The 21,595-nt window shown below is 39.7% G+C and overlaps 1 protein-coding gene across 1 annotated transcript in view; it reads left to right on the plus strand.

Moving 5' to 3' along the window:
• LOC103507881 (potassium channel subfamily T member 2-like) overlaps nt 1-21,595 on the plus strand; it is a 57,818-nt gene that overhangs the window by 34,076 nt on the left and 2,147 nt on the right. Inside the window, exons 10-23 of the mRNA XM_008472400.1 lie at nt 517-713; nt 2,945-3,109; nt 6,714-6,914; nt 7,306-7,523; nt 9,351-9,594; nt 11,506-11,637; nt 13,508-13,548; nt 13,965-14,382; nt 15,238-15,423; nt 15,972-16,103; nt 17,791-17,883; nt 18,416-18,621; nt 19,539-19,751; nt 20,142-20,331. Coding sequence (XP_008470622.1) covers nt 517-713; nt 2,945-3,109; nt 6,714-6,914; nt 7,306-7,523; nt 9,351-9,594; nt 11,506-11,637; nt 13,508-13,548; nt 13,965-14,382; nt 15,238-15,423; nt 15,972-16,103; nt 17,791-17,883; nt 18,416-18,621; nt 19,539-19,751; nt 20,142-20,331 — 2,636 coding nt within the window. The remainder of the gene's footprint in view (nt 1-516; nt 714-2,944; nt 3,110-6,713; nt 6,915-7,305; nt 7,524-9,350; nt 9,595-11,505; nt 11,638-13,507; nt 13,549-13,964; nt 14,383-15,237; nt 15,424-15,971; nt 16,104-17,790; nt 17,884-18,415; nt 18,622-19,538; nt 19,752-20,141; nt 20,332-21,595) is intronic.

The raw sequence follows: 21,595 nt of genomic DNA on the forward strand, positions 1-21,595 counted from the left end.
CTAATATGACCTTGAATTTAAGTAACCTTGAACCGAAGCGCCCTTGATCTTACTTAACCTTTAACTCAAGACCTTGAACTCCTAATATGACCTTGAATTTAAGTAACCCTGAACTTATATGACCTTGAACCGAAGCGCCCTTGATCTTACTTAACCTTTAACTCAAGACCTTGAACTACTAATATGACCTTGAATTTACGTAACCATAAACTTATATGACCTTGAACTCATGTGACTTTGAACTTACGTAACCTTAAATCCATGTGAACTTGAACTCATATGACCTTGAATTTAGGTAACCTTGAACTTATATGACCTTGAACCGAAGCGCCCTTGATCTTACATAACCTTTAACTCAAGACCTTGAACTCCTAATTTGACCTTGAATTTAAGTAACCCTGAACTTCTAAGACCTTGAACCGAAGCGCCCTCGATCTTACTTAACCTTTAACTCAAGACCTTGAACTCCTAATATGACCTTGAATTTACGTAACCATAAACTTATATGACCTCGACGTTTTGCTTGCAGTGTATGTGGTATCCAGCATTTCCAGCGGGCAGGTCACCGTCATCTGAACCTGTTCCAGGCTACCTACTACGTGGTTGTTACCTTCTCCACTGTCGGGTACGGGGACTTTGTGCCTGATATTTGGCCGTCCCAGCTCTACATGGTCATAATGATATGCGTCGCCTTGATAGTGCTTCCTACTCAGGTAAGTGGGCTTTTTATAACCTGGGTGATCCATTTGGTAATGGTAAGTACCTACTTTGTCAGGAACTGGTGCTTTGAATGTCGTAAATCGCTTGATTCAAGATGAACCTTTGGTTTTCAACTTTTCATTAATAGGAGGGTAATTTTGTATGAACGCCTGGTAGCTTAGTGATTATGCAATGTGCAATACATAAAAAATGAAATCCTTGATAGCCTGAACTGTTGGTTTAATCTTATTTGAAGTTCATGATGACATTGTTGACCGCTTTTTGAACGTTTTTCATATTCTTATGCGATTGCGCAATAGGTTAAAGAACCTTTCAACTCGAGACTGTAAAACTGGGGCTTATTCTAACCTAACAACGTTACGCTATGCTCTACATACTTAATATACATCTACCTAGTCTAGGGGGCAACTTTGCCATATCATACGCACTATTTACTCTGCAGGATACAGCGTGGGGGGAAAGAGCAAAGCATCTAAGCGAAAGTAATTAATTATTCGGCAATTTGTCTGACAAGTCAGCGAAGTCACTAGCTAACTCTGGGTGTGGATATACGTTTTCACAAACATGGAAAAAAAAATCCCCCTCCGTTTCCTTGACTTTCACTTTTCCCGTTTTTTCCCTGTTTTTCCAGCAGTTCTCATTAATTAATCATTTTAAGGATTTTGCTTTCTCCCTTCTCTTCCCCCTCTCAGGAGGCCACCTTTCCCCCTCTCTCCCCTACTAACACATCATCCGCTAATAATTCATTCTGATTCCAAAATCCTAAATGTACACACGGGAATAATTTACGAGGAAAAAAAGTTCACATGAAGGGATCAGAGATCATTGTGAAAGAGAATGATTCATACGTGGAATTCTATGAAGGTCTGTTTTACTTCAATTCAAGATAGTCCGTTGTTCACAGTGACTTTGTTTTACACTGCAAAACATTCGAGACGAATTGACATTAAATTCCTTCTCAGCTTAGAAATTTTTTCAATAGAAAGGTCACATGAAGGGATCAGGGATCATTGTGAAAGAGAATGATTCATACGTGGAATTCTATGAAGGTCTGTTTTACTTCAATTCAAGATAGTCTGTTGTTCACAGTGACTTTGTTTTACACTGCAAAACATTCGAGACGAATTGACATTAAATTCCTTCTCAGCTTAGAAATTTTTTCAATATCAACTATTTTCGCATCAATAAAGGAGCCAACTAGAAAGGCAAAGGCAGTACCTACATAGGAGACGACAACATTTTTTCAAGCTTTTAAGATATTTATAAAAGGCTGTCAGAGGAAAAGGATAGCCAATTAGCCATTTTTTTTTGTATTTATGTATGGTTCACTGCAGGCTGAGCATTCGTTCTCACATTTTCAATCATAGGTAGATAGGTACGTTAGTCATGTTCGTTAGAAGATGCTCAAGAATTTATTAGAAAAATAAACATGTCCCAAATAGGTGAATAAATTGGAGCCACACACTAGAATGAGCATTGAACTTTGATTAGCATTAGACAAACTAGGGAGGTACTTGACATGTTGTAGGTATTTAGGACAGGCCCCCGTATCCAGGATTTTATTAAGGGAGGGGGGTAAGATTTCAAACAGTGATGTTCCGGGGGGGATGCTCCAAATTTTTGGAGTGCGCCCCATAGTAAAGGAGCAAAAATGAAATCCCTGGGCTAGGGCCGTCTCCAGGATTCTGTTGAGGACCCCAGAGTCCAGACATTGATTCAGGATGGGGGGGGGGTGTTTAGGCCCCCCTAAATACAACCCCGACTTAGGGAGATATTTGTTTAAATTTTAAAGCGCTAGGCCGCGGGTTCGATTCCCGCCCGGGGCGGATTTTATCCTGATGGGATAATGTTCGTTCTCGGAACGGCTGGCTTTCTCCTATCCTGTCTTCCTTCTCTCTTGGATTTCAGGACGATAAGACCTTGGCAGTTACAGTTCCTTCTATCAAACCTCAAAAAAAAAAAAAAAAAAAAAAAACCTATAATTTTTTTTTAATAAAATTAATTTTGCACTTACAGTTCCCTCTGTCAAACCTCATTAAAAAATAATAATAATAATAATAAATTTTAAACTTATAACTCTCGGTCCCCCCTTAATAACGTCCCTGGATTAGGGAGATATTTATTTAAACATCAGAATTTACCTCTCTGTGACTCCCTAAATTCGGTCCTGATTTAGGTAGATATTTACTTAAACATGGAATTCACTTCGTTCGTTTTTTTCCAGTTCGAGCAACTTGCCTTCACGTGGATGGAGAGACAGAAACTGGGTGGTTCATACTCTTCACATCGTGCCCAATCCGAGAAGCATGTGGTCGTCTGTAGCACCACCCTGCATGCAGACACCATCATGGACTTTCTCAACGAGTTTTATGCACACCCACTATTACAGGTACGTATTACCCTATCACCCAGTTTTTTTTTTTAGTTTGATAGAGTTAACTTGTAGGCCAGCCAGTCACGATCAGGTTCACCTGACCAAGTCCGCCTGTCAGGTCTATCTGATAGTGTGTGTGCTCATCAGGTATCATGTAGATCTGACCGGCGGACCTTTTGAGCCGTACCTATCAGCTCTAGGTCTACCTAAGAGTGAGTGGCTGGCCTTACAACGGAGGTCTTATTGTCCCGAAAACGAAAAGAGGAAAGCAAGATAGGAGAAAGACGGCCGTTCCGAGAGCGAACCTTATTTAGTTTTTCTAGGCGGAACATCGATTCATCGAACTTTATCTGTTTAGGACTAAAGTTCGCCCCTGGCGGGAATCTGGATGCGAATCCGTTAGTCTCCAGACTAATTAGGTTGGCTAGGTACCTAGTTTTGAAACATGAAATCCACGTGACAATTTGGATGTTTGAAAACTACCTAGTTAGAAACAAACTCATTGTCACAAGCTCTCGGCTCAAGCCAAGGAGGTTTCTTAACGATGAAAAAAATAAATACAATAAGTGAAGCACTTTTTATTCATCTATGATCGCCATTTTTGTAGACAAGGTCAAATGTCCATTCAAATGGACATTGAGCGCGAAGAGGTTATGACAAAATTCGCCCCTGGCGGGAATCTGAATGCCAATCTGTCATCCTCCAGACTAGGTAATTAGTTTGGCTAGGTACCTGGTACCTAGTTTTGAAACATGAAATCCACGTGACAATTTGGATGTTTGAAAACTACCTAGTTAGAAACAAACTCATTGTCACAAGCTCAGAAGTTGTCACTGTTTCTTCCTACTTACCAGGAAACTTTGAGACATTGTCTTTCCTCTAAAACAAAACTTAAGTATCTACCTGATAATTGAAACTTACTAAGTGATGTTCTGAACTTTTCTTTGTGTCAATATGATCTGCTCTACGTCGCTTTAAAAACGTCCAAAACTTAAATGAAAGTTAAAGTTTTTAAAAAAGGTCAAAGGCCAAACTTTCTTTAGGATGGTAAAAATAGACAATTTGATATAAATAAATTGAAGAGTCGTAAAAATAAAAGAGAAAGCTAAAAATGAGTTTTCAGTTTCATAAAAGAGAAAGCTAAAATGATAATTTTGGAGCGAAAGAACGGAAATCTGGGTTGAAAATTTCACCTCATTTTATTCAGGTGATGAAAGAAAGCTATTCTTCGACCTCTAAGTCTAGTGTATTTTTATTATTATTATTATTATTATTATTATTTTTATAGTCAAGCTTACCTACCTCCATTTTCTATTGCAGACCTAATTCTTTCAATCATACCGATTGATTACTCTTTTTATTTTTAAAATGGTAATTTAAAAAAATTAAATCGAGAATTAACACGGATTAAATTGTTTTAAAAAATAAAATTTGAGGATTTTTTGTATCAAACGGACCCGACAACTTTCGCTTTAGATTACTCTTTTTATTTTTAAAATGTTAATTTAAAAAATAAATCGAGAATGAAACGGATTAAATTGTTTTAAAAAATAAAATTTGAGGATTTTTTGTATCAAACGGACCCGACAACTTTCGCTTTCTTTTTTGTTTACTATATTTGCAATGTTGCCAGATGGCTCCTGTGATGTTTCGCTCACTGTACAGATTTCTATGCTCAATGAGTATTGCTCATTCAACATTCAGTCATTCCATTCGAAGTTTATTTTTATTATTATTTTTTTTTTTTTTAACCGTTTCACCTTTTTGACGAATACTGATTTATTAATCCATCCCATTTTTCTCATTGGGTGAAATATTTTTTGTTCTATGGGATTTATGTACCTATGTGCATTTTTTACGATCTCATTTTTTTTTTTTTCAATTCTAGTCATAATCACTGATTTTTTCCCCATGGTAATTATTTAATTATTAGTTTTGTGAACTGAAAAATTCACTCAGAATAAGGATCTCTACAAGAGAAACCTGATTAGACCCGACTTTTAACAACAAAGTTCCTTTCCGGTAAATATTATGTAGGTAAGTTCTCCAAATTTCATCAAAATGGGACTAATCGTTCGGAAGTTTAAATTTCATGAAACAAATATTAACTTAAAGTATTCAAAAAATCAAATGCAAAATATTCGTATTCGAACTTGCTCCATTTAGGTACTTTTAATAAAATTCTCAAAATTAAATTCTTCAGTATTAGATTTATGTTATGCTCACCCAAAGCGTAATTTCCAAAGTGTTGTTCATTCATAGTTATGCTCGTACTGGCAACACTGTTAATCTCTTTTGTTTACAAAATGCACCATATGGCGTTGTATGGTGGCGCGCTCTCATGGCTGTTTGGAGAAGGTTGTGTTATATTAGAGCGAAAAACTTTGTGCGTAAAGTGAATGAATGAACTACCTTTGTACCTACTTGTATATTAAAATTATCTTTCACGTCCTTTCATCCTTTCAAACTTAGGTACTTAGTAGGTACCTACATTTCTGTTTTCTGAATGATATGTCTCTCTGAAATAAAGATAGATATTCTGTGTATAGCGTACCTAAGTATGTATAGCGAAGTTATACCTACCTATTTTTTTTACTTTCTATTATTTTTTTCCTTCCCAGTAAAGAGCTGTAAAAAAAGTTCTAAGAGGAAGAAAATATTAGCGGTGTAGGTAGTAGTTATTCTTAACAAAATCTAATTTCCTTCATACCTTCGTATAAACTGCACAGGCAAAATTTAATTACTCTACTTTCGGATCCCTCTCTCTTTCCCTCCTCGTTTCTATCTTTCTCTTCCTCCTTCTCTCTTTTTCTCTCTCTCCCTCTCTTTCTATCTTTCTCTTCCTCCTTATCTCTTTCCGCTTCTCTCTCTCCCTCTTTCTATCTTTCTCTCCTTCTTTTCCAAACATCCAACCAGATACCTTCTGCTCGAGCTAATTTTTCAAACTTTTTTCCTTCGCTCTTTCTCCCGTCCTTTATTCTTTTGTCTCTCCGTCTCCTATCTTTCCTCCTACCTGTTTCTCTTTTTCCTCTCTCTCTCTCTCTCTCTCTCTCTCTCTCTCTCTCTCTTCGTACCCTCACTTCCGCTCTCATTCACTGCTGTGTGTGGTATTCTCCTATCTTTTCTTCTCTTCTCTTTCTTTTCCCTCTCTTCCTCTTCCCTTCCTCATCTCTTTTCACTTTGCTGTGTGTGCTCTTCTCTTTCTTCCTCCCTTTCTCTTCCCTCCCTCCGCTCTCTCTCTCTCTTCGTACCCTCACTTTCGCTCTCATTCACTGCTGTGTGTGCTATTCTCCTTTCTTTTCTTCTCTTCTCTTTCTTTTCCCTCTCTTCCTCTTCCCTCCCTTCTTTCTCTATCTCTCTCTTTCTCTCTCATTCTGTGTGTGTTCTTCTCTCTTCTGTTTTCTATTTCCTTCTCTTCTTCTCTGTTTTTGTTGTTGTCGTGTGTTGTTGTAGCGGCTTTAGCTATAGCCGAAAGATGATGACGAAATAGATATCTCTTCTATCATCTTCTATCATTTTATTTAGTCCTCTATTTTTATATATATATTTATATATTTCTATTCTTTTCTGTTCACAGAACTATGTTTATTTATATATTTCTATTCTTTTCTGTTCACAGAACTACTACGTGGTTCTCCTGTCGCCCATGGAGCTGGACACCACCATGAGGATGATCCTGCAGGTTCCCATCTGGGCGCAGAGGGTTATCTACATCCAGGGTTCTTGTCTGAAGGATGGCGACCTTGCCCGGGCTAGAATGAACGAAGCAGAGGCTTGCTTTGTACTGGCTGCCCGGAACTATTCTGATAAGACTGCCGCTGTAAGTTGGTTAATCTGTGCGCTATATATCACCAAAGTATGGAAAAGTACAATTCTATATTCTGATCTTATCGTTTTGCTATACTTCAAGGCAAATTCTTTTACGTCCGTGTCTCTATGTATGTAAGAACAGGAAAGTTTGGGTGGAAAATTTCCGTCCTTCCTCGGATTCGAACCCAGGACCTCTGGGTTGAGAGTCAGTGCTCTTGACCACTCGGCCACAGGAGTGCTCAAACCATATTGTGATCTAATTCGTTCAAATTCAAAATTCTTCTTTTCCTTGGGTCAAATTTAATCCGCTTGCACACTAGGGTAAATCAGGGGAACGACATATTAATGTGTATCAGTGTACCACAATTAAAACTAAAATAAAATGCTTTCTTTCATGATAGGACGAGCACACCATATTGAGGTCATGGGCCGTGAAGGACTTCGCCCCGGACGTGCCTCAGTATGTGCAGATATTTCGGCCGGAGAACAAGCTGCACGTGAAATTCGCCGAGTTTATCGTGTGCGAGGATGAACTCAAGTATGCGCTGCTGGCCAACAACTGTACGTGTCCTGGTGCCTCTACCCTAGTTACTTTACTCTTGCATACCAGTCGGGGACAGTAAGTATGAGCCTTCCAAGTCGGTCTGCGGACAGATAGATACTTAATTAACTATTTTGTAACTAAGAAAAGGGTTCTTAAATTAATAATAGAAAATGAAGCCAATTAAAGAAGAAGAAAAGAAAATCGTAAGCTGGTCGATAGAACTTGGATTGCTCTAGATCAGGAGATGAATACCTTCACCGAACGGAGATAAATCGGAGATTTTACTAATGGGAATTTTCCATCTAAAAAGAAGTCATTGATTTGAATTGATAGTTCTATAGTTACAGATTCCAAATGATTTAAAATGCAAGTCTATTTTAACCCCTTTAAATTTAGAATTATCTATTTAATAACTCCTTTTTGTTGCAATAAAAAAATCTTTCATCAGCAAAATCTCCAATAAAGCCTTTTGTTAAACCCGCCAAGGGACTTTCTATTGGAAACCTCTGATTTCGAGATAGGCACAAAATAAATGATAGTGTTTATTGTTTTAGAGGCTTCTACATGAAAGCTAAGCTAACGTTTATTTTATCGTGCGTGCCAATACTCTAGAACCTAGAACCCTACCCCTTTTTAGAAAGCTCGGAACTACATCCTGTTTCCACATTGCGTGTGTACCTTTTACCAAGATACCTGTCTATTAGGGTACATTATTAACGCAACGTAAATTTACTAAAGGTATCTCTCTTTTCCCTTATTTTCTCTCTCTCTCTCTCTCCCTTTCTTATCCTCTCCTCTCCTTTTCTTCCCTTTCTTATTCTCTCCTCTCCTCCCTTTCTCTTTTTCCCTCCCCTCTTCGTACACATCTCTCCTTTCCTTCCTCTCTTTGCCTCTCTCCTTTCTTTCCTCCTTCTCTCTTGTCACTCTTTCTTCTTCTCCTCCTTCTTGTTCTCTATCTCACCATTCTTCTTCTCCTGCTCCTCCTTCTTCTTCTTCTTCCTCACTTTCTTTTCCTCCTTCACGCATCTTTTTTTTTTGTATTTTTCCTCTTCTTCTTTACGTCATTCTTCGGTTAAAGAAACAATCAAATACATACCAACGTTCCTCCTTGTGTTCCACAGGGAAGGTCAAATCTCCCAGGAGGAGTGGCACCGTCTGTACGGGCGCTGTTCCGGGAACGAAATCTACCACATCCTCCTGGCCGACTCCCGGTTCTTCGGCGAGTAGAAGAAAAAAAAATCTTTCATCAGCAAAATCTCCAATAAAGCCTTTTGTTAAACCCGCCAAGGGACCTTCTATTGGACATCTGATTTCGAGATAAGCACAAGATAAATGATAGCGTTTATTGTTTTAGATGCTTCTACATGAAAGCTAAGCTAAGCTGACGTTTATTTTATCGTGCGTGCCAATACCCTAGAACCTAGAACCCTACCCCTTTTTAGAAAGCTCACAACTACATCCTGTTTCCACATTGCGTGTGTACCTTTACCAAGATACCTGTCTAATAGGGTACATTATGTATTAACGCAACGTAAATTTCTAAAGGTATCTCTCTTTTTCCCTTATTTTCTCTCTCTCTCTCTCTCACTCACTCTCCCTTTCTTATTCTCTCCTCTCCTCCCTTTCTCTTTTTCCCTCCCCTCTTCGTAAATATCTCTCCTTTCCTTCCTCCCTTTGCCTCTCTCCTTTCTTTCCTCCTTCTCTCTTGTCACTCTTTCTTCTTCTCCTCCTTCTTGTTCTCCATCTCATTATTCTTCTTCTTCTTCTGCTCCTTCTTCTTCCTCACTTTCTTTTCCTCCTTCAGGCATCTTTTTTTTTGTATTTTTCCTCTTCTTCTTCACGTCATTCTTCGTTTAAAGAAACAATCAAATACATACCAACGTTCCTCCTTGTGTTCCACAGGGAAGGTCAAATCTCGCAGGAGGAGTGGCACCGTCTGTACGGGCGCTGTTCCGGGAACGAAATCTACCACATCCTCCTGGCCGACTCCCGGTTCTTCGGCGAGTACGAAGGCAAATCCTTCACGTACGCTAGTTTCCATTCGCACCGCAAGTATGGCGTAGCGCTAGTAGGCGTTCGGCCCGCCGAGTTACCTGAGTTCTACGAGGATACGATACTTCTCTTCCTTCACCACTTTTACCACCTCGCCTTTTCCTCTCTCGTCCCTCTTCCTTCTCCTTATATCTCTCTCCTCTTTCCTCTCTTTCATTCCTCTTTCCCTTCTACCTCCTCTCTGCCTTCTCCTCATATCTCTCTCCCTCTTCTTCCTTCTTTGATGCCTTTCCTCCTGTTACCCTCTTCTTTCTCCCGTCCTCCTCCTTCTCCTCCCTCCCTTCTTCGCCGCTTTCTTCATCCTACCCTCTTCATTCTCCTCTGTCTTTCCTCTCCAGTCTTTTCCTGCATCCCGCGACTCCGCCATTCTGTGTTTTCCTGTAGTGCTGGTAATGCTGACCTGTAAAATGCGAATTTTGAAAACATATTTTTTCTTTCCTGTTATCTGAATTGTGTTTGTACTGTTACAAAAAAAAAAAAAAAAAATGATGTAGGTACCTTACCTACCTATTATTAGGTAGGTATAACCTAGTGTAAATTTACAATTTTATTTCTTTTCTTGTAGTCGTGACCTGTTCTAATTTTAATACTTTTGGTACCTAGGTTTTTATTTGTATTTAAGTATTTTTAACCTATTATTTTCCATAAATCATTGAATATTCCATAATTATGGTAATTACAGGACAATCATACAAAAATCACCTCCATAATCCCTAGGTAGTGACATGGAGTGCAGAAGGTACTAAAATTACCTCTCCCCGCCCCCCAACTTAAATATTTTTTTATTCTTATATCTTTTATCTACGGGCCTGCGAAACGAAATGAACGAATGAATGTTTTTCATTGCTTCACTTTACTCTATTTTTCCTAATATAAATTCCAATTCCACAGCCTGTTTATTATCTTTTAATTATCTCGATGCAAGAATAATATTATTATAGTACCACGAATACTCATTTGCACTGGTGACACTGGTGTATATCTCACCCCCACAGCCCTGGCCATTTAGGGGCCCCGAGGGCCCTAAATAGACAATAATCATCTGTCTATAGTTTGGAGCATCCCTCTTGTCAATCCACTTTTGACCCACAGGGGGCCTAAAGGGAAATGGTTGCGGGGCGGTGCGAGGGAGTAGATATACGCCAGTAGTCATTCGATTTAGAATTTTAGATTACAGTAGGTTATAGATAGGTGCCTACACTTTGGGTGATAGGTGAAAGCTTTTTACTAGATTTTATGTTAATGTAGGTACCTCATTCATTATGTACCTAACTGCATACCTATAATTTTTAAACAGGTGTAGGTACCCATTCGCTTTCAGTAGGAATCCTTGTCCTAGCTTAGTAAGTGTAGGAATAGTCCAAAAAAGTACAAGTAGCTTGTACTTTTCATAGTGCCTAAATATGTCTTGGAAATTATAATCGTGTAGTGAATCTATCGTTTAAAATTTAGCTTTCTTTCTAATTTCTAACGAGTTTGAAGGCTCAATGGGTGTTTTTTTTTTTTCAAATGGACTTCCGATCTGGGGGATCTAACCAAGGAGGGAAAATACCCAAAATGTGGGTACCTTAGGTACCTACCTATACCTAGTGGGTATTGTCCTTATGACGTGACGGCAAAATTGAATTTTCAAAGAGGGGAAGGAATCAAGGGATCTGTATTATTGGCTTTTTTATTTTTAAAGATGGGTGTTTTACCGCCGTATTTATTTCATGGTAATGAAACAACTTCTGCATAGGCTCATGTGGTCTGTGTCGTAGCATGGCCATCCCGTAGTATATCTCTCATCTTATCTTGTATCTAATCTTGGCCATGTTTCAGTATTGTCAAAAATATTAAGTGATGAATAGACATCAACCAAAATTGTCTCGTTAACTGAACTCGTTAGCGTTATTTGGCGAAAATTTTCTGCACAAGCGATGCACATGAGTTCAATTAACGGGACGCTAATTTTGGTAGCAAAAACTCTCTATTGCCACAACAATTAATTTACATATATCTACAGATGAAAATCACCAAGGACGACATGTGGATTCGAACCTACGGTCGTCTGTATCAGAAGCTGTGCTCAACCACGTGTGAGATTCCTATTGGTATCTACCGAACTCAGGATATGTCCAGCATTGAATCTCCTCAGGTTAGTTGACATCTCCACTAACTGATCCTTATAGTAACCTATTCACCCACTTGTATTACATTCGACCTTTATTTTATAGAGATTCGACCTTTATTTTATACCTTGAGTAGGTAATGTAGGTTTGGTACTTTCTGCTAGACAGTATTCAATCCTTCGTTTTGTATCTTAACTTATTGATTTGACATTATTCTTTTAATTTTAAACTATGTATATTTTATTACAGTGATTAATTTTATTTTTTTAATTTAATACTTACCTCATTAAGTTAGTTAATACCTCCTACACATTACATAATTGGACAAGGCGCCTGTGTCCATTTTGGTATTTTTGGGCGCAATTGAGTTATGCATATCAGTGAAAAGCTGGCGTCAAGCTCTATCCATTCTATAAAATTTCATTTTATTTTATAAAATTTACACCTACTTTGTAACAAATACCTACTTAAGACCTTGTTTAGACTGTGGGAGTAAAGGGACTTTCCAGTCTCATTCTTGCAGTATAAACAGGGTATATTCTATTCTATTCTATCCATTGGTATCACTTTTATCCCGTTTCGATGGTTGCCCAATTTGAGAGCAAGAAAACCTCTAGTCCAAAAAAGAACCCAAGTCGATCAGTATCTCTGAAAGTGTCTCATAATCCCTAACGTCCCGGCAAGAACATCACATTTCTCCCCCTAGCATGTGTTCAGCATCTCCATTCTGTATACCATCTTGTTTCTTTTCTTTACTCTCTCATCTCTCATGTAATTTTGGAAGCAATGCATTGCCCCCTCCCCTCCAATCCCCCTACCATATCAAGTAGAGATGTGTAGACTGAGCGAGTTATAACAAGAAAAGAACTACTCTTTTATTTTGTATGTAACCTACCCCTGCACGCCCCTGGCCCTTCTTCCGGGCGCCCCACCGGGCCATCGGACCCTGAACATCTACAGGGGACCATGGTATGATATCATCTGATGTGGGGCCGTCGCCTCAATAGCGTTGTGCGAAACCGGTGGCTATAAACCGCGGCCTTCTGGTCCGTCGTGACTATAAACCCGGCCCGCGTCATGATGCCAGTCATGATTCAGCTTAACTCCATTCACAAAAAGCCCAATCTGAGGCTTAGGTGTAGGGGCTAAACAGCCCTAAAGGATGGGTTAAGCTTCTATGGATCTGGTATGATCCTCAGCCCATGCATGGCTCTTAGTGTGGGTGTGTGGTGATCTGACTTTTCGGTGAGGCTAAACCTTGGACCTTTCATATAGGTCTACATGTTAGTGATACCAATACTACTCCAAACGTCAGTCATTGTAATACGGTTCTGGTGTTAAAGTAGTCTTAGAGCTTTATGCCACACTCATCATGTTATTTTTTCGATGAAGTTATCAAAATGTACCTACCTACGATCTATTCTTTGATTCCTCAGATACAAAATTTACATTATTTTGGGTAAAACTAGTGAAAAATGTTGATTGTGGTTCACGGGCTCATACTGTCACGCTAGGCTAACTAAAGATTTCCCGACTTCTCGGCGAGGCTAAACCTTGGACCTTTCAAATAGGTCTACATGTTAGTGATACCAATACTACTCCAAACGTCAGTCATTGTAATACGGTTCTGGTATTAAAGTAGTCTTAGAGCTCTGTGCCACAATCATCATGTTATTTTTTCGATGAAGTTATCAAAATGTACCTACCTACCTACGATCTACGATCTATTCTTTGATTCCTCAGATACCAAATTTACATTATTTTGGGTAAAACTAGTGAAAAATGTTGATTGTACATACCTGTAAAAAGTTTTTCTCCATTGTGTAATTTGACTCAAAATGTACCTTTTAATTTGGTGTCACATAAGTTATCAATAATTTTTCTTTTACTTTTCAGACTGAAAGCTATCCTAAAAGAGAAAATACTACTGATTCAAAGCAAAAATCTTCTACAACCTCCTCTTGTGTGATCGGCCACCGATTGACATCGACTGAACCGTCCACACTGCTTCGCTAACATAATTTCACCTCGTCGCGTCGATTGACATCATCGACTGGACACCCCTTCAATAAAACTTACAATATTTCTCATCGTTCCTTATGGGTTCTTTTTATAATTGTAATTTATACATACTTAGGTTAGTACCTATTAAAATGTATATTCTACATAGGTACATTAGATCTTTTTTGCGTTGCAAGAGTAAAAGGACTTTTCAGTCTCATTTTGGCAGTATTAGGGGGGGAATATTCTAGCCCCGCGAATCGAACCCGCGACCTAGCGCTCACAAGGCAGACGCGCCACCCTCGAAGCTAACTAGGCTGGCATTCTATTCTGTTGAATTTTACCTCTTCAGCCTGGATGATTTGCTGCGGGCCGGCATTCTCCTGGCAGAAAACGTGGTGGTTGTGAACAAGGAGCTTTCCAATTCCGCGGAAGAGGACACCCTAGCCGACTGCAACACGATAGTGGCCGTGCAAAAGCTAACTAGTCTGGCATTCTATTCTGTTGAATTTTACCTCTTCAGCCTGGATGATTTGCTGCGGGCCGGCATTCTCCTGGCGGAAAACGTGGTGGTTGTGAACAAGGAGCTTTCCAATTCCGCGGAAGAGGACACCCTAGCCGACTGCAACACGATAGTGGCCGTGCAAACCATGTTCAAATTCTTCCCCGGGATTCGAACCATCACCGAGCTGTCTCAGAGTAGCAACATGCGGTTCATGCAGTTCCGCGCGCAGGACAAGTATGCACTGCATCTGTCCAAGATGGAAAAGGTAAACGTTTCTTGCTTCATTTTCGAGTTTTCCTTTTAGAATTTCGAGAATTTGGATATTAATTCAGTGCATCCGAGACCAATGAAGTAGTAAAATATAGTATAGTGTATTAATGGAACCACCATTGGCCCGAACCGTAGACATGGCACCAATCTCCAGAACCATCCGTTATTGGTCTGTGACTAGAAGGTAAACGTAAACGTTTCTTGCTTCACTTTCGAGTTTTTCTTTTAGAATTTCGAGAATTTGGACATTAATTCAGTGCATACGAGACCAATGAAGTAGTAAAATGTACCTAGTATAGTGTATTAATGGAACCACCATTGGCCCGAACCGTAGACATGGCACCAATCTCCAGAACCATCCGTTATTGGTCTGTGACTATTGGAACAGAAAGAGGAACATAGAAATGGTGAAAGGAAACAGAGAAGGAAAGAATAATAACATTCCCTCACAGCCTTTACAAATGGGTTTATTCTCAGAAAGTTAGAACTTAGTCAAGGGAAGGCTATCACTTTATTATTGTACCAATAACATTCCCTCACAGCCTTTACAAATGGGTTTAATCTCAGAAAGTTAGAACTTAGTCAAGGGAAGGCTATCACTTTATTATTGTAAAATTGTTAAATCAACGAATCAATCTTTCAATCAATTTATTCATCAATCAATCTATCTTTCTACCAATTAATCAATCAATATCCGTTTTCAGAAAGAGAAGGAGCGAGGCTCGCACATATCCTACATGTTTTTATTATTGTAAAATTATTAAATCAACCAATCAATCTTTCAATCAATTTATTCATCAATCAATCAATCTATCTTTCTACCAATTAATCAATCAATATCCGTTTTCAGAAAGAGAAGGAGCGAGGCTCGCACATATCCTACATGTTTCGTCTCCCGTTTGCAGCAGGCTCTGTATTCTCGGCGTCCATGTTGGATACTCTTCTGTACCAGGCCTTCGTCAAGGACTATGTGATCACATTCATTAGACTGCTACTCGGTGTGGACCAGGCGCCCGGCTCTGGCTTTCTAACCTCGGTGAGTGACAGCCTCCGTAAAGTCCCTTTCACATTTGTGAGTTTCACACGATTTTTTCCCCCCCGAATGTCCTGGAGAGTGTTCGTAATGTAGTTTAAAGGAGAGTGTTCGAACCAAACACGACACGATTTTATTCCGAACGACAAGTAGTCCTGCTCGTTGAAGGTGAAGGTTCAGGAGGCGAATCTCGAAAGAATGGGATTTTCTTTCCAAGGTTCTCTGTTTTTAGATTGAAATGACCTAACAGTGGTTAGTCGGTAGAGGTTCTTCAGGAAAACTGTTCTACTTAAAACCAAAAAAAAAAAAAAAAAAAAAACACTCAACTAAAAAAGAGGATCAGTAGGCTCAATGAAATTTTCGTCAGTAAATCAAGTAATATTAAGTGATGAATAGACATCAACCAAAATTGTCTCGTTAACTGAACTCGTTAGCGTTATTTGGCGAAAATTTTCTGCACAAGCGATGCACATGAGTTCAATTAACGGGACGCTAATTTTGGTAGCAAAAACTCTCTATTGCCACAACAATTAATTTACATATATCTACAGATGAAAATCACCAAGGACGACATGTGGATTCGAACCTACGGTCGTCTGTATCAGAAGCTGTGCTCAACCACGTGTGAGATTCCTATTGGTATCTACCGAACTCAGGATATGTCCAGCATTGAATCTCCTCAGGTTAGTTGACATCTCCACTAACTGATCCTTATAGTAACCTATTCACCCACTTGTATTACATTCGACCTTTATTTTATATAGATTCGACCTTTATTTTATACCTTGAGTAGGTAATGTAGGTTTGGTACTTTCTGCTAGACAGTATTCAATCCTTCGTTTTGTATCTTAACTTATTGATTTGACATTATTCTTTTAATTTTAAACTATGTATATTTTATTACAGTGATTAATTTTATTTTTTTAATTTAATACTTACCTCATTAAGTTAGTTAATACCTCCTACACATTACATAATTGGACAAGGCGCCTGTGTCCATTTTGGTATTTTTGGGCGCAATTGAGTTATGCATATCAGTGAAAAGCTGGCGTCAAGCTCTATCCATTCTATAAAATTTCATTTTATTTTATAAAATTTACACCTACTTTGTAACAAATACCTACTTAAGACCTTGTTTAGACTGTGGGAGTAAAGGGACTTTCCAGTCTCATTCTTGCAGTATAAACAGGGTATATTCTATTCTATTCTATCCATTGGTATCACTTTTATCCCGTTTCGATGGTTGCCCAATTTGAGAGCAAGAAAACCTCTAGTCCAAAAAAGAACCCAAGTCGATCAGTATCTCTGAAAGTGTCTCATAATCCCTAACGTCCCGGCAAGAACATCACATTTCTCCCCCTAGCATGTGTTCAGCATCTCCATTCTGTATACCATCTTGTTTCTTTTCTTTACTCTCTCATCTCTCATGTAATTTTGGAAGCAATGCATTGCCCCCTCCCCTCCAATCCCCCTACCATATCAAGTAGAGATGTGTAGACTGAGCGAGTTATAACAAGAAAAGAACTACTCTTTTATTTTGTATGTCAGAATCTTTTTCCGTCACACACGTTCCGGGGGTTATAAGAGATGAGTTTTAGCACCACAGACGAGATGATGTGAGGAAATGTTACTGTGTGTTCCTCTTTACGATTTCTTTTCACCTCGTTTGTGACACTCATTGGTACCTATTCAACATGATTCCCCACACTCAAAACCTAATCCCTAACGTCCCGGCAAGAACATCTCATTTCTCCCCCAGCATGTTTTCAGCATCTCCATTCTGTATACTATCTTGTTTCTTTTCTTTACTCTCTCATCTCTCATGTATTTTTGGAAGCAATGCATTGCCCCTTCCCCTCCAATCCCCCTACCATATCAAGTAGAGATGTGTAGTTATAACAAGAAAAGAACTACTCTTTTATTTTGTATGTAACCTACAGTTTACAAACTACAGTTTTAAACTACAATTTACACAGGTCACCAAAGGGTTAAGAGGTTTGACAGAGGGAACTGTAAGTACTAAGATCTTATCGTCCCCAAAGCGAAGGGAGAAGAAAGGATAGGAAAAAGTCAGCCGTTTCGAATTCGAACCTTATTTGTTCAGGATAAAATCCGCTCCGGGCGGAAATAGAACCCGCGGCCTGGTGCTTACAAGGCAGATGTGCTACCTTCCAAGCTAACTTGGCCTTTTAGGATCTGACTCATTGACTGAGTAGTTCACTGAAAAGAGTAGTTCTTTCGATATAACTCACTCACTCACATCTCCGACCACTAAGTCCACCCCCTGGTACCTTCTTACGGCTCTCTGCTCTGTAGACATTGATGCATGACTTCCTCTTCTCTCTTGTGTTCCTTGCTCGCTATGTCTAGATGTTAGACCCAGAGCCCGCGGCTGACGCTTATATGCCTATCCCTACCAATTGCCTGCCGACCGGGTGTAAAAAGAAATTCGGACAGAGTGAGGTAAGACTTGAAAGGAGCCCTCCTGATTATGTACCAGGCGAGCGCCTTGACCACAACACTTAACCACCACCTTGGGAGGGATGAGTTGTAAAGCTGTGTCAACACCATAGTCGACGCCGTCGATCGACGAGGTGGAGAAGTGAATCTATGTTGTCGAGGCAGTGTACGGTTTCAGTCGACATCGATCGACGGCGCGGCGTCGATTATGTGTGGACATGGCTTATGGTTTGAAAATTCGGACAGAGTGAGCTAAGAAATAATATGTAATAGTGCCTATTACTGCTCGAATAGGACTAAAGGAGTCCCTTTTACCCAGCAGTAGGCTACTACCTACTATGTATTATTCTGGTCAAATTATATTGAGGATAAAATTCCATACCTCGGCTGGGATTGAACCCATGCCTTCCTGATTACCAGGCGAGCGTCTTGACCACTACACCACCAAGGCAGGTACCCCATATTTCCCTTTAAGATTGATACTCACACTTTCGTTGACAAATCCCTCAATGTGCGGTCGCGTTTTCCATTTCAGTTCACAATCAACATGGGTAACGAGGCTCGCGAGAATCACAATCAGCTGATCGAGAGAGCCGAGGTCGCCAACCTCGTGCGATCTCGGATGGACTCGTTAAATTTGCCCGGGATTGACTATGATGACGTCAGCGAGAAGCGGAACAATCTGTCCTATGTGATCATCAATCCGAGCTGTGACTTGAAACTGGAGGAGGGCGATATCATGTGAGTAGTAGGGAATCTAAACCTTATGCTATAACAATAGCGAAAGTTGATTGCGAAGGGCATCCAGTGGGAAAATTTTGCTTACCCAAATCCAGTTGGCCTCAAAGCGATCACTCTACAGCTGGCCCCATCTGAATATGGGAAAGAGCGAAGAAGAAGAAGAAGAAGAAGAAGAAGAAGAAGAAGAAGAAGAAGAAGAAGAAGAAGAAGAAGAAGAAGAAGAAGAACAAGAAGAAGAAGAAGAAGAAGAAGAAGAAGAAGAAGAAGAAGAAGAAGAAGAAGAAGAAGAAGAAGAAGAAGAAGAAGTAGGGGATCCAATCCTGGGATTAGAAATTGCCAATCCCGGGTACTCACTGAGTACCTATAGGTAAATGGCATGGATGTCATTTGAACTTATGGCCCGGGCACAGAGTTTAAACCCGGTTTAACTCCGGGGTCGAGTGAATTGGAACACATCACATGCCTTCAGGCACACTCCATTTGTCAAGCGGCGAGGTTTTTCTTGCTCTTGGGGTCAATTTAATTTGAAGAATTGAGCAATCTGGTTTCTCACTTTCAGTCAATCAGAGAGCCTAATCCAAGAGTTTAACGACCGAGTTTAAGCTCGCATTGAGGCCCCAACTTAACATTAATTTTACTTGCAAAATCTACCCTGCGTCCTTGTCCAATATACCCCCTGCACATAAAACGACCTAATGTTAGGAAATGACAAGGCTATCACCGCAATTTCAATCAACTGGAAAAATCCTTGAGCCCTGGAGCCTCCCAATATACCCCCTGCACATAAAACGGCCTAATGTTAGGAAATGACAAGGCTATCACCGCAATTTCAATCAACTGGAAAAATCCTTGAGCCCTGGAGCCTGGAACTTCGTTCCTTCGTTCAATAACCCCTTTCAATCTACTTTTCATTTCAGATACCTGATAAGGCCCACTCCATTTTCCGCCCAGAAAACCTTCGAGCGGCACAACAGTCGTCGGAAGTCGAACATCAGCTTCTGCTCTCAGTCTAATCTAGGAGGTCTCCTACCAGGGCTGGGCTCAAGGCGAGGCTCGGGTATTGTGTTCCCGTCACCTCGCCCTCCGCCCCTGGTTACCACCAAGGCCAACTCCTTATCCCTGCCAGACAGGTAAGCGGGTTTTTATCCATGCCTGCAAAAGAAAGAAAAAAATCCTTGTAATCACAAGTCTAGGTGATTTCCCGGAAGTAGGTACAATTTTTGACTCTGTCAAGAATCACACTATTATTCATTCCTAATCTTATAGAAAAATAGTGTTGCACGCAAGGCAGGACGAGAAATCACTGTCAGGCCTGCGTTCGCGCCTAGAGTTCGAAGTGCCAACCGGCCTATATTAACACGAAACATAGTTTCATGGGTTTTCGGCACATTTATTAGACGAGATAAAGATCACTCTATTAGTATTTTATTATTGTTGTTTATTGATGTCAAGTAAGTGTCCGGAAAAAAGCTTCGAATCAGTCTTTAATCAATATTCAATATACATCCATTTTTTTTCAGTCCGACAGTGGCCGGACAGTTCCGAGGTCGTTCCAACTCGCTCCGAGTGGTGGATGACATCCTCCTGAAGAGGTCCAACTCCCTACGCCAGGGTCTTGGCCTCAACACACGCAAATCCAGTCTCGAAGAACTTGGGGTGTCGCATTTTCAAATGAGCGGCATGCATTCCGAACATCGTCAGAGCATCAGTGTAAGTGTTTTTTTTTTTTTTTTTTTTTTTTTTTTTTTTTTTTTTCTACCGTAATTCTAAGCGGATAGGATTCGTTTTGCTCATCAAATAATTTGCAATCGCGCTGATACACCTGACTCAAGAAAACCTAGGATTTTTTAGGTGTATTTTGTCTTGGACAATCTTGATTCTAGAACCTAGATAGAGATTGACTTTTTTTTTCGAAGTTTTAATTAGGTACCTAGGTATTTTGCACTTTTCTCTAACCGAGTTTCGAGTTTTAGGTATACCAACTTTTATCGCGCTTTTCATTTCGCAACATGTGTACCATTATTTTATTTGTAGACGTGGGTACGGTAACCTCATCGTGCGGATAATCCGATGACGAACTGGCAACGCTGGTGCATGCTGATCCAGCATGTTGCCGTTGTTGCCAGTTGCTTTTGTCACAGTCACATGTTTTTCGATTTTGTGAATTTTAAATTTGAGTTGAGATATGAGATTTTGAGTTTTGAGTACTTTTGAGTTGGTTATCGAAAATTCGAATAAACTTTTCTTCTTTTTTGCCAAAAGGAAACGTGATTTGTCAGCTATCTGCAATGTAGAAGTGAGTGAAGTGACCTTGCACGCGGGAGACCCGGGTTCGATTCCCGGCGGGGTAAAAAAAATTGCATCATTGATTCCGTGACTCAGTGTAAGTATTTTGTTTTACATATGTAGGTACTTAATTTTACTTTAGTGTAAACATATTGGTACTTGGATATAAGCCTGAGTACCTATATCCCATGTAAATCAAGTCTTATATTCTTCCAGATTTAGGACTAGAGTGATGAGTGATCTATAGAGAATTATAAACCTGTACCTACGTAAGGATTTTTTTACAAACTTTCATGTGTTCGAAAAAAAGTTTACCATGTACCATGTGACATGCCCAACATGCAACATGGTGTATCAGCGTCAGTGTGTATCAGTTTGCATGGCAAGAAAAATAACTACCTACCACCTAATACCAGAGTAGATACATCCACCAAAGTAACACCAAAATGAAGACTATAGTGTGTTGTGTTTTAGGTAGGACCTTAGATCAGTGAACAGTTTATTCAGTGGAAAGTATAGGCCCTGCTTGCCTCTTGTGTACCTCAGTACTAAATCAGTATCCTCAGTAGTAAGTCTGTTTCTGTGATTAACACATCACCAAACAATCATGGAGCTATCGGAAGTTAAGATCATTCTTCGGGGTCTCCTGATGAGTGCTAAAGATGGTCTCACTGTAAAACAGTTACTG

The sequence above is a fragment of the Diaphorina citri genome, unplaced genomic scaffold, assembly GCF_000475195.1.
Source record: "Diaphorina citri unplaced genomic scaffold, Diaci psyllid genome assembly version 1.1 scaffold18, whole genome shotgun sequence".
Taxonomy (NCBI): Eukaryota; Metazoa; Arthropoda; class Insecta; order Hemiptera; family Psyllidae; genus Diaphorina; species Diaphorina citri.